This window comes from Anguilla anguilla, chromosome 10 (assembly GCF_013347855.1).
Source record: "Anguilla anguilla isolate fAngAng1 chromosome 10, fAngAng1.pri, whole genome shotgun sequence".
Lineage (NCBI taxonomy): Eukaryota > Metazoa > Chordata > Actinopteri > Anguilliformes > Anguillidae > Anguilla > Anguilla anguilla.
In genome coordinates this window covers 43,765,352-43,776,989 of record NC_049210.1, presented here as the reverse complement: position 1 = coordinate 43,776,989, position 11,638 = coordinate 43,765,352, and the positions used below count along the sequence as shown (strand labels likewise).

At 45.3% G+C, this 11,638-nt stretch overlaps 2 protein-coding genes across 3 annotated transcripts; both read right to left on the bottom strand.

Annotated features, from left to right (window-relative positions):
• Nucleotides 1-3,149: 3,149 nt before the first annotated feature.
• On the bottom strand, nucleotides 3,150-6,731 carry LOC118206795 (multicilin-like). 2 transcript variants are annotated; one of them, XM_035379870.1, is made up of 7 exons: nucleotides 6,432-6,731; nucleotides 6,264-6,339; nucleotides 6,022-6,101; nucleotides 4,985-5,045; nucleotides 4,385-4,659; nucleotides 4,006-4,116; nucleotides 3,150-3,658 (listed from the first exon to the last, which is right to left on the bottom strand). In XM_035379870.1, the coding sequence occupies exons 1-7, from the start codon at nucleotides 6,534-6,536 to the stop codon at nucleotides 3,191-3,193; spliced, it is 1,176 nt and encodes a 391-aa protein (XP_035235761.1). In that variant the 5' UTR covers nucleotides 6,537-6,731; the 3' UTR covers nucleotides 3,150-3,190. The 2 variants fall into 2 exon arrangements, with proteins under 2 accessions (XP_035235761.1, XP_035235762.1); XM_035379871.1 differs by lacking the exons at nucleotides 6,264-6,339; nucleotides 6,432-6,731 and having other exon boundaries at nucleotides 5,203-6,076.
• Nucleotides 6,732-8,233: 1,502 nt separating this feature from the next.
• On the bottom strand, nucleotides 8,234-10,886 carry LOC118207094 (cyclin-O protein B). The gene is made up of 3 exons (XM_035380393.1): nucleotides 9,955-10,886; nucleotides 9,667-9,852; nucleotides 8,234-9,367 (listed from the first exon to the last, which is right to left on the bottom strand). The coding sequence occupies exons 1-3, from the start codon at nucleotides 10,450-10,452 to the stop codon at nucleotides 8,834-8,836; spliced, it is 1,218 nt and encodes a 405-aa protein (XP_035236284.1). The 5' UTR covers nucleotides 10,453-10,886; the 3' UTR covers nucleotides 8,234-8,833.
• Nucleotides 10,887-11,638: the final 752 nt, after the last annotated feature.

The window sequence follows — 11,638 nt, the reverse complement described above, 5'->3', positions numbered from 1 at the left end:
GAGCTTGCATATTCATTTTTTCAGTCCAAGTAGCCTGTCTGGAATTCAGGGCCATTGAAGAAAATATCTTTTATTTACAACCAAACAGTAATAGACAAATAAAAATCAGTCGGAACTGCATAAAGAATAACATACGTAGAATTCAATAACTAGCCGATGGAAAATAATGTAGGCTATGTTATAAGTAAGGTGAGAAATAGTAGCTATTAGTGCAAACCAAAATGTTGAAAACGTAATCATAATTGTACAAAATAGGCATATGCTCAATTCATAATAATGAATTCTCAAAAGTGAATTCATATTGCCCCAGCGGAATAAAATGGGCAGGCGTCGACAATAATCATCTCGAAGGTTAAATCAAATGAATCTTAGATTTCATTATATTTAATTTAGTCATGGAATGCCATGTTTGGCGAAATAAAGCATCAAACATGACATTTTGCCGCGGATGGACTGTTTAAGCGGACAACAGATCTGTTGTTGGGTTTCTATTATCTGAGTTCACCATGCGGTGGCAGCAGAGAGCAATAAACAGATTTCAGTGTGGCGACTCCTGTTGCCCACACATACGTTTATTCACCATCCCAGGGCATACGCACACCCTTTCCACCAGTGGAAAACAGCATATAGAGGAGCAATAACAGAATGCGAACACATTGAGTTGATATTGCTACAGAAATGCCATTGTGAAAAGGTCATATGACTTTTTTTATATGAAAAAATTAAGGATCACCTCTTTAATAGAATTTTCTGGGGCTTTTTGAAAGGAAAATTGTGATTAATATTTTCAGGGTGGCTGTGTTGACTGTGTTGCCGTACGGTTGTTCTGGCTTTACAGCAACTCAAACAAACCTTGATAAGCGACTATTTACTTTCTGCAACAACGCCACCAATCAGAACACGGTTAAAGAGCAAACCGTGTTTATACAGTCCTTAATACTGCTCTGCACCTCTACACAACACCGATGTGTCTAGCCTTGTAGCATCTCTTCCTCTACCTGTCCCAACATCACCACACCTGTGCCTGTCCAGGCATTATCACACTTGTACTTGACAGAAAGAAAGTTTCAGAAGAAATGTTGTTAAGAACTGAATTTGCAACATAAATCACAAAGCAAACATGAATAAGACAAGAGCACAACGCAGACCAAACAGACACTTCTCCTCTGAAAAAAAATGAGTCTGACCTGAGCATTTCTGTTTCTTTCAGCGGTCAGGAAAACCTCCACTGGCGCCCGTGGGTCCAGAAAGGAACACAGGGTTAAAGGTCACAGGTCACAAGTTCATTTCTAATATATCATGTCACCCACAACTTGTAATTTAGCCTCCTGGCTGACAAATTGCTTTCTTCAAGTGATGATGAGAGTGGTGTTGCGTGATGAAGATGAGGGTGGTGTTGCGTGATGATGAAGAGGGTGGTGTTGCGTGATGAAGATAAGGGTGGTGTTGCATGATGATGATGAGGGTGGTATTGAGTTTGATGATGATGAGGATGGGTACCGTAAACGCCACGGCAGGGCGAGGCTGGTGTCCTGTTCTCAACGAGCGAAAGCAAACAGTCGTCATAGCAGGGGAGGGGGCGTTTGAACAGGTGCTGAGGAGTCTCTTTCCTCAAGTACCTGTTCACCTCGGTGCGCTGTTGACCTCGGGCAAACTCGCTGATTTCAGAGTGTTTGTCTGGAGGACGAATGGGTCGGTGCGGGGAAAGTGTGAGTCAATGTTTGAGAGGCCGGACACTAACGGGGTGAAACACACGAAAGGACAGCCTTTCGAGCCCACAGATACTCCCAATACCTGCTCCTTTACCCAGTCTGATTATCACGTTCCTCTGAAAATAATTTTACAAAAATGACTGGAGCCACTTGGGCATGTTCACGTACAGTAATGCTAGAGATTACATATTTACTTAACATTCAAGATAAAACTTAACTCTTGATATCAAATTTACTTTACACCTGATATCGGATTCTCTTAACAGCAAAGGTCAACCGCTTACTTGACACTAGATTGTACATTCAGGTATCAGATCATCATAATTACATTTGAATAATGGGATATCATAGAGTGAATTACAAATGATAAGCAGAGGTGTAATGTTGTGGGATTTTGTCTTTTAACTTAATGTATTAAAGATAAGTTCAGTTTTTCGTTGGTGGAAAATCCATTGACTTGCATGATAATGTGTATCTTGTAACTTCTTCCTCCTTTCCTGTCGTGCAGCGTATCAGAGAGATGTATGTGAACAAGACATAACTGCCAGGGCCAAAGGTCATGTTTATTTACATTTTAGGCATTTAACAGCTCTTATCCAGAGCGACTGACACAGATTACATTTTTTTCGTACAACCCATTTATACAGCTGGGTATTTTACTGAAGTAATTCAGGTGAAGTAACTGTTATGGCTGTGACCCCCCTGGGATTTGAACCTGTGCAGATGGAGCAGTGGAGTGGAGAGCATCAGCCAACAGGGATCTAAAATCTGCTAATCAATTTCATTAAAAAAAGTTCATATAAATATATTTATTTTTAATTAAAAATTAAATATTTTATCCATAACTGAAAAATATTACAAAATAAAAGACAAGACACAGAAAACAGAATAAAAAAACATAGTGATAGCAATATTTTACGGCATATATATAAAGAGAACAGCCAGCAGCTCCGTGGGAGCGTTTATTAATGCGGATTTATAAAACAGAATAGAACATATCCTTCTTTTAAAGAGCCATTCTGAAACCATTTCTGTACTGAACATGTACACTCGCAGGGAAAAAATCAGACGAAACGTCCAAATGTCGGAAAGTAAAAGTCCTGTCATGTGTTTCTACCACCCATAAACTCTGATTTATTTGATTTCACTAATTAGTTCTACCTCCTGGCTGAAGAATTGCACAAATTAGCGAACCCAGGTGATTGGAACGAAATACTGGGGGGGGAACTTTTACTTCCTGAGCCTGAATTTTTCCACCAGTGTTTAAAACGATAACGATAGCTGCATTACAGTGGCACTCTGTTCATTGCTGTAAACGAGAGTGAATGTGGAAATGAGTGTGTGTTAAACGGAGCTGTAGTTGTGAGACCGGTGTGTGTGTGTGTGTGTGTGTGTGTGTGTGGCAGTGGGAGCTGAGACCTGCAGCAGTAAGGGGGGGGGGGGGGGGGGGGGGCGGGGTGGAGGTAGCTCAGTCCGCTCTAGCTGGGAATCCAGCGGAAGCGGCAGCCCCCCTGTGTGGTTCGGGAGGTGAAGGCGTGCCCCTGGGGGAAGGCCAGCGTCCGGATGGTGCAGTGGTCCCTGATGGAGGTCCTGAAGGCGGTGCTCTCCTCTTCCTCCTCCCCCTCCTCCTCCTCCTCGTCTGCTCGCCGGCGCTGGCGGCCCTGAGGGGTGGAGGTGAGCAGGCCCTGGAAGGCCCCGTGCATCCTGGGCCTCGGCAGCCCGCCCCCGGCCCGCTCCTGCAGGACGGCCCGGCATCGCTCCGAAACGTCCCGCAGGATCTGCCGCACCTCCTCGCCCGCGGGCACGCCCTCGCCGTCGCCCTCCGCCCCTGCCTCTGTCCCAGAGCCCGCCTCCGACCGCCCCTCCAGCCTGCGTCTCTTGGTGGGGCTGTGCAGCGCGGGGGGCGCCCCGGGGGGTGGGGGGGTTCCGCTGGGTCCGATCAGCCTCTGGAGGAGAGAGGAGGCAGACTTACACACCCTGCACCCAGAACACTCTGGAGCAACAGCGCCATCTACTGATGCCTCCCTGCATTATTTTACACGTGTCACTCAGCAAAAATCATTCTGCTGCACCGTAGTTACATTACATTCATTTGGCATCGTAGTCTACCATCATGTCCAGAAAGCACACAGTTAGCAAAAAACACAAGGTTAGGCTTGCCCTAAGATTAGGTTTAGGGTTGCCCTAGAGTTAGTGTAGGGTTTGGGTAGGGTTGCCCTAGGGTTAGGGTATGGTTAGGTTTAGGGTTCCCCTAGGGTTGCGGTTAGGGTGGCAGGTGTCATAGGGTACATACACTGAGGACAGAGGCCAGGTGCTTGGCCTGATTGGCCAGCTCTTTCAGGTGCAGGTTCTGCTGCTGTAGAACCCTGGTTTCCTCCTGCTTTTTGTTGAGTGTGAGGCAAAGCTGGAAGAGACAGGAGAGATCCACATCGATTCAGCTGGGCTGTAATGTACAGAGGGCTGCAGCACAGCCTTGTCAATAAGCAGGCCTCTTAGTTAAGCTACAAACTGAATATCCATATACACATATTTGTATCTGTATCTAAGTTCTACAATAAAACCAATGGCTCTATGCCTATTGGTATATCTTTGTCACTGTAGTGTAGTGTTAAAAGTGTTGAATATTGTGTCTTCGCAGTGTTATTATGTTGCTGTATCCTGGTGCATCGTACCTGGTTGTTGGCATCCAGGGCATCTCCTAAAGCCTTCTGGTGGTGCTCAGCCAGATTGCTCCAGAAGAGCTGGTCCTGAGGCGAGTCCGGGGGCGGGGCCTGGGTCTGGGCCTGGGGGGGTACTGGGGGGGCAGGTGACAGGCTCTCCCGGGGAGGCGTGTCCAGGAGAGAGGAGACGGGGAGAACAGAGCATCCTGAGAACTCAGACAAACTGCAGTCGGAGAGCGGAAGGCTGCCGCTGGAGCAGGCACTGCAGTCCAGCAGAGAGGGGGATTCTGGGAGAGAGAGGAAATTAACAGCAATATCAATACCTAATAACAATAATGGTTATCAACATCATTATCATCATGAAATAGTTATTATATTTGAAGTATATGGAAAGACTATTCAAATTATATCATACATACATCACACACACACGCACACTGGTTTTATTTGATTTTTTGAAACTTCTGTGAAGCACATTGTGTTACAGGCAGGTATGAAAGCATTTTATAAAATAAAGTAAGTATCACAGTTATTTTTTTATTTTTAATTTTCATCTCTTTGATGTGTTAAAGGTGATGCTGTTTGAAACCGGTGAGTCAATTCAGTGCTTACCCGGGATGAAGCCGACAGTCGAATCCACGAAGTCCTGGATCTCAAACCCCGACACGTGCATCTGCACAAAAGGAAATAATCAGAACGCAATCCATAGACGGATGCAAAGATATATATATTGTGTTCGTGAAAGTATTTAAAATAAGGATTTTTCTCCATATATCACTACGTAAACAGCCTACTTCCGATCAATACAAGTTCATCTCGTGGGCCACTACCTGAAATTCAGAGCCCCAGTATGGAAACTGAGCATAGCGACAGGTTTCTACAGCCATGCTGACTTTCACCCCTAAATCCTACAGAATACTCGAAGCAGAATGAGGGTTTGTTTCATCAGTCTCGTGCATGACAATGAACCTTAACCGACGGCTCGCGTGTTTTAGCAGCAGCGTCAGCAGCGGACCTGGATGTGTGCCTGTCATCCCATAGGTCTAACGCACGAGCCAACCGCATTCCTGCACACTCTGTCGTGAAAACGGGTGAAATATTAACCAACGCCCATAGCGCGCACTTCTATTCAACTGAGCTACCCCGAAACCAACAGATTATCGCATAATAGTAAGTACAGCCGTGTTCGTGAGACTGCGACCCAAATGGCCTCGTGGTAGGTTGAACAATGGGGATGAGATTCCCTTGTTCCACTCCATTTCACAGTTAAAAGCCAAAACACAAACTGGCTGTCACTATGACAATGACTACACACATGGTCCGATGCTTCAAGGAAACTGCTGTAAATTGAGTGTTTGTTCAACAATGATCTCAATTCAATAGACTGACTTCTTACATTATGGTAATTCCATCCACGAGGGATGCATGGAAATACGATCAGGGAAACGCTATAAAAACGAAATTATGAACAAACTAAAGGTGCATGATTATAAAGTTGCATGATTATAAGACCAAAGCCAAATAGAAGGCTACACACGGTGGGTTCTGCCATTAGCTACGTTCCATTGTGCAAATGTACCAAATGACTTGGATTAGGGCTGCTTTTACAAGCGTGCGGATGTTTGCTAATACGCGTGCGAACGCTCTACCTGGTGGTCAGTGGAGTCACCCTCGCGCCTCAGCACGGAAGTGCAATCGGCCAGGTCTTCCCATGCAATTGTTGCAAAGGCTGCGGGGGACACAAGAGACATAAGTCATCAACGTATCAAAATATCACATCTACTGTAAAAGAGTGTAGACCTATTAAATTATAGGCCACACATGCTAACAAGAGGAAATTAATTTAAACTTCTTAAAATCATATTGTTCGCCGGTTGCTAAACTTTCTTACCTTCGTCAACGATACTGATATGCTCTTCAATATAGATGGGAACCGGTACATTGTTCTTTGCGTTCTTTGCTGAGCCCTGAAATGATGCAGCATGATGGGTTAGCTGCTCTACATGAACGAACCGTGAATGTTTTGGTACTGGACACAATGCCGGGGACTTTAGCTTACCTGTTTTCCACAGTGTGTGGCAGGTTTCTTGTCTTCAGTCCGGGAGTGACAGTTCCCAAGTCTGTTGGGACAAATTCTCCCAAATACTTTCCTTTCATTGTGCATGTCGGATGTAGAGCTACTCTGAGCATTTATGAGTAACACTATAGCCTGCTAAGAGTGTTATAAACAAAATGTTCACATAAGAGAAGCTATGTATTCTATATAATAGTGGCCAGACAGCAGCCTACTGGTACTATGTTAAGTTTTCCTATCCAATCATAATCGTTTATAAGAAGTCTCGAGGGCAGAGCGGCGTCCCTGGAGATGATGTGGATGCGAGAACAGAGAAATATGAGCGCGAGAGGTGGCGCCTTGGAGCGGGCAGTGTGTGCCAACCGCAGGCGCTAAATCCGAATCGTATTGGCGGTCCACTTGGGACCACCGGACCCCGCTGCGCTGAATTATTCAGGGCAGAGACGCAAACACAGTTTTGCGCCGTTTCCACCCTGACGGCGCCAGTTCTACAACTTACCGTTGATCTTACAGAAATGCTCACCGTCTGAATTAAGTGGATCAAACAAGTTTCAACATAGACTGTATAGCCTAATACACCTCCATGGTACATATACATTTATAATTAGCCGTGTTCATTTTTAATAGAAGGCAGTACAATTAATTAACATTTTATTTGTCCATTTACCATTTACCATTTGGTCTGTTTTCTTTGCTTAATTTCATTTTTAAATTATACATTACATTTTCTGGGGAAACAACGTTAATTATGACTGAAGAAACAAACGTTGTTTGATTATAATTATTTGATTAGTTAGTTCATAATTCCCCAGGACGTATAGGTGTATATAATATAATATATTACATAATGGTAATTTCAATCTTTTGTTTGAAAATGTTTGTGTTACGAGGTTTTAAGAAGAGACGTGGTGGATGTGAGAAAGGACAGGTTCCAAACTAGTGAATTATAGGCAAACATTGTATTTGATACTTAATTTAGTTCGCTTGTTTGATTCGAACACGAATCATGAGAGCACTAAAAGTCAAACGGGGCACGTGTACCGTATAATCTTCGCTCGCTCTTTTTACTCAGTTCTCCAGACTGACCGTGACGTTTCGGATTTAAGACAAAGTGCTTAATACTGCAGTTAAATATTTATTTTTTTGACTATATAATTGAAAATATGATACTGTGAATGATATTATTCATTATCGCTAGCAAATTCTCAGCCATAGCATGACCAATTAATCCCGTATTAACAACTCTTATTCCAACCACTGATCGCACAAAGATCAGCGGTCTTAATTTACTCATCAATTCAGAAGCTTGGTAGGGATAACTTAGTGTGAAGATTAATCATTAGTGTTTTATGTAACTTTGATAATGACTTCACCATCCAGGGAGTTTTTACTGCCTCCATTGTTCTGGCTTTCTTATGGGGGGTTTAGGCCAGTGTACACCGGGTTTATAGTTTGATTTGATATAACCCTTTTCATGGCATTGCTTTCTCACAGTTAAGTGGGAATCTAACAGGAGAGCTAGTTCATGTGATTTTAGTTTGATAGTTTAATGTGATGCTTGTAGTAGTTCAATAGCTTATTGTAGTTTAATGTAATGGTATTAGTAGATTAATTGTTCATTGTTGTTTAATGTGATGGTACCTGTAGTTTAATAGTTTAGTAATGTGATGCATGTAATGGGTGTACAGCAGTTCTACATCAGAACTTTCACAGATCAATGATGAAATAAACAATAGGTAAACAATGATTAAACAAAAAATGAATAATTAATAATTTAATTCATTTATCTGCTGAAAACAGAGAGTGAACCAGAGTATACATTCAGTATCACTTATCACCGTCCGCACATTGAATACATATTTACAGTTTATTACAATCAGTCATTGCTCACTACAGTCAGTCTACATTGAGTGTAACAGGGAGAAATGCAAAGCAGCTGGGATTCCAGTCAGTCTAGTGAGACACAAATAAGCGTTGCTACAGACATCCATTCTCTCACATAATCACCTACGTGACACAATAAATAAGACAACTTTCTATCATTAATACTTGTGAGGACAGTGCATTATTGGTACAGTACAACAGAGAGGTGCAGTCTTACTTGCATGCACATACACATGTCATTCATGCATGTGCACACAGAGGCGCCAATGGGGGTTTTTGGCCCCGTGAAAAGATGTCACATTGGGCCCCGTCACTCCAGGCCACCCCAGAAAATCCCATGTTCTAATATTTTTGTGGGTCCCTGTCAGTCAGGGCCCTTGGAGTCATCCTAACCCTCCCACCCCCCAGCCCCATACAGTGCCCCTGTGCACACACACGTACACACGGCCTTACAGATCCGAGCTGCTGTAGAAATGTTTGTCCTGTGGGGGGCGATGCAGAGTTCACATTTCCGCCATGGTGCGCAGAGCCTCCTGGTTCAGGGAGACCAGCAGCCTGAGATTGCGAGCGCAACGTCCCTTTTCCTCCTCTTCCTCCTCCTCCTCCTCCTCCTCCTCCTCTTCCTCGTCCCCCCCGGGCTTGCCCGCGTCGGCCTCGCCCGCGGGGGCCACGCCTAGCAGTCGCTCTGCCAGCCTGGCCGCGCACGTCGCCAGCACCGACGGGCGGTAGCGGTTGAAGGCGTAGTCCGCCAGGCTGAGCTCGCAGATCCTCCGCGCCAGGCTCCAGCAGCCGGCCGTGTGGCTGTGGCCCCGCCCCCCGGGGCCCCGCCCCTCGTGGCTCCGCCCCCCAGGGCCCTCCCGCTCCCGCGCCAGTCTGCGCTGGCCGAAGTGATGGAGGAAGAAGGCCAGGGTGGGCGCGGCCAGGCGGAAGCTCAGCCGGGTTAGGACGATGCGCTCCAGGTTGCACAGCTGATCCTTGGTGAAGGCATCGCAGCACAGGGCCAGCAGCTGGGAGATCCGGGGGGAGAACACCTCCACCTGAGAGACAACAGAGCTGCAAACACTGAGGACGCCACCGTCACTGCACTCAGTCAACCTCCAACTACTCAATCAATCAGTCAAGCTTTGATAAAGGGTCATATGACTTCCACTGATCTGAAAAATAGTGTAATTTCCTACAAAGAACATTTTAGTTGTGCCCTTTTGCACCAAAATCCGTGACTGCGTTTAAACACATGCATCATAACAATAAACACACACCATTATCATGAACACAGACCGTTATTACATCCGCATTTTCACCGTCCGGATGAAATGCTATAGGAAGGGCCACGCACCTGTTTACTGGCGATCAGGAGCGACGTAACCCCCAGCAGTTGAAAACAGTCCGATGCGACCGGCGTGGTGGACAGAAAGCGGTCCATGATGTTAACGGCGAGACAGCAGGACTCGAAGGACAGTTTGAAATGTCTGTGGACTGGGATGAGCCAGCTCACCAGTCTACAGCGCGCCTCTGCCGTGACCTGCGGAAACACGAAGTGAGCGAGGTTTTCTGTTGCCGAGAAGAGCGCTTCAATATTCTGCAAAAGTAGCTAAGCTAGGCTACTCCAGCGGACACATCTTACCTGAGGTTGTCGAGCCAAGCAGTTTACGGGGAGAAACTTCTCCTCGTTGAGTTTTTGAATGTTATAGCAGCATTCTCCATAATCCCTGAAAGTCTGCCAGTCTGACAGTAGCCTGCATGGAGTTTGTGCGTCTGCTGTCGGATTGCTACTGGGTGTGAAGTCCGGAGATAAACTGGGAGAGGGAGTTAGCAATTCTTCCTCAAAACCAGAATCGCTTAACCTGCACTCGATCTTCTGCTTACGGTATCGAAGACAACGAGGCCTTTTCACTGGGGCGCAAATTATTTTACTGTTCATTACAATGGTGACATGTCTGTCATCCGGAGTTACGTCGTCTTTTCCCGGAGAGACGCAATCCTCTCTCTTCCTTTTAAAAGTGACAGATGTTCCCGTCTCTGTAGCAGCATCCCCGCAGGTAAACGCGACCATTTCGAAAAAGTGGCAGTGACACAGTACTGTCACTCCGTTTGTTCCTTGCCTCTCCGTCTGCAGAATCATTGAAGTTCCCACCTGCGCTCCGGCATCATCGTTCTAACATCTTACTGGCTGTAATAGGAGCCTTTTCAGGTGACGTTGTCGGGTCGAGGCTTTCCCGGGTTAAACAGCGCCCATCGCAGTTTCATTCCGAGCGTCTGATTACTCACACAGCACGGTTCTGCGCGTCAACTGGTTGTCACAGCAACGGGGAGGGGAGGAAGTTTTTTCTTGAAAGGAGGGTGGGGGTGTATGTACACTTCATCCAAAGTATTAGTGTTTGGATGACTCGTTGCAGTACGGCATAACATTAAACATACAAAATTCATGGGTGTGATAGACATCAAGATTATATTCGCAAATAAGTTTTAGACGAGGATAGATGTCAGGGGTCATGAAATGCTTAGTTTAAGCAGTTTCAACAACTCAGGACCTAATGCATTAGAAATAGATTGCACCCCCCCTACTCCCCCCCCCCCCTTTTTTTTTCTCCATGCAGGAGGGAAGCGCGAGCTAGTGGCGCGCAATGCCGAGGGAAGGAGAGTCCCCCCTGGGACGCCATCTCGCACCTCTGATTCAGATGTTTGCCAGAACAATACCGCCTGCCCGCTCATTAACGGAAACCGTTAGATCGGAGGGTTGTCCTTCAACTGCTGAAACAAAGTGATGTGTAATTAATGCTTTAGAAACCCTACGTCTGCGCCGCAGCTGTCAACCGTACCTCGAGAGCAATGATCTCTTGATCTTCCTGTTTGATCCAAAGCACGCATAGACTTTTTGTTTACGGTTTTGTAAACGACTGGAAACGAATCTGTTGTGATCATAAGAGTGTTTTGTTAACGCAGGAGTGGATACTCATAGCCTATTGTATGATTATTATTTTATCCCACCCCCCGCCCCCCAAGTTTTTGACCCACAGCAAAATCTTACCTACTGTAAAGTATTCACAAAGTGTTTCTAGTCCTTGGCATCTTAAAACATCTTCCTGAGGATATTTGAGGATTTTTTTTTTTTTTTGAGGAAGTTAGAATGTTCGGCATTTCCTTGAATACGTTTACATCATTCATGTCATTTAATAGGAGTCCATATTGCTGGGAATATTTTCCATTTTCGCACGGCTCTTTATTGTTCTTAACACTTACCGATAGTTCGTCATACCAAGTAGTCATATTAAAGACACTCTACGCGACTCTTATACACAAGATTATTA

What these genes read in the sequence shown, in the direction of transcription:
- LOC118206795 (XM_035379870.1), bottom strand. Translation starts at nt 6,536, where the DNA reads ATGCACAATGAAAGGAAAGTATTTGGGAGAATTTGTCCCAACAGACTT. An exon ending in CCCTGGATGCCAACAACCAG is followed by an intron (nt 4,117 to 4,384) that starts GTACGATGCACC and finishes TGTCTCTTCCAG; the next exon opens with CTTTGCCTCACACTCAACAA. An exon ending in ACCTGGCCTCTGTCCTCAGT is followed by an intron (nt 3,659 to 4,005) that starts GTATGTACCCTA and finishes TCTCTCCTCCAG; the next exon opens with AGGCTGATCGGACCCAGCGG.
- LOC118207094 (XM_035380393.1), bottom strand. Translation starts at nt 10,452, where the DNA reads ATGATTCTGCAGACGGAGAGGCAAGGAACAAACGGAGTGACAGTACTG. An exon ending in GCTTGGCTCGACAACCTCAG is followed by an intron (nt 9,853 to 9,954) that starts GTAAGATGTGTC and finishes GTGTTTCCGCAG; the next exon opens with GTCACGGCAGAGGCGCGCTG. An exon ending in TCCTGATCGCCAGTAAACAG is followed by an intron (nt 9,368 to 9,666) that starts GTGCGTGGCCCT and finishes GTTGTCTCTCAG; the next exon opens with GTGGAGGTGTTCTCCCCCCG.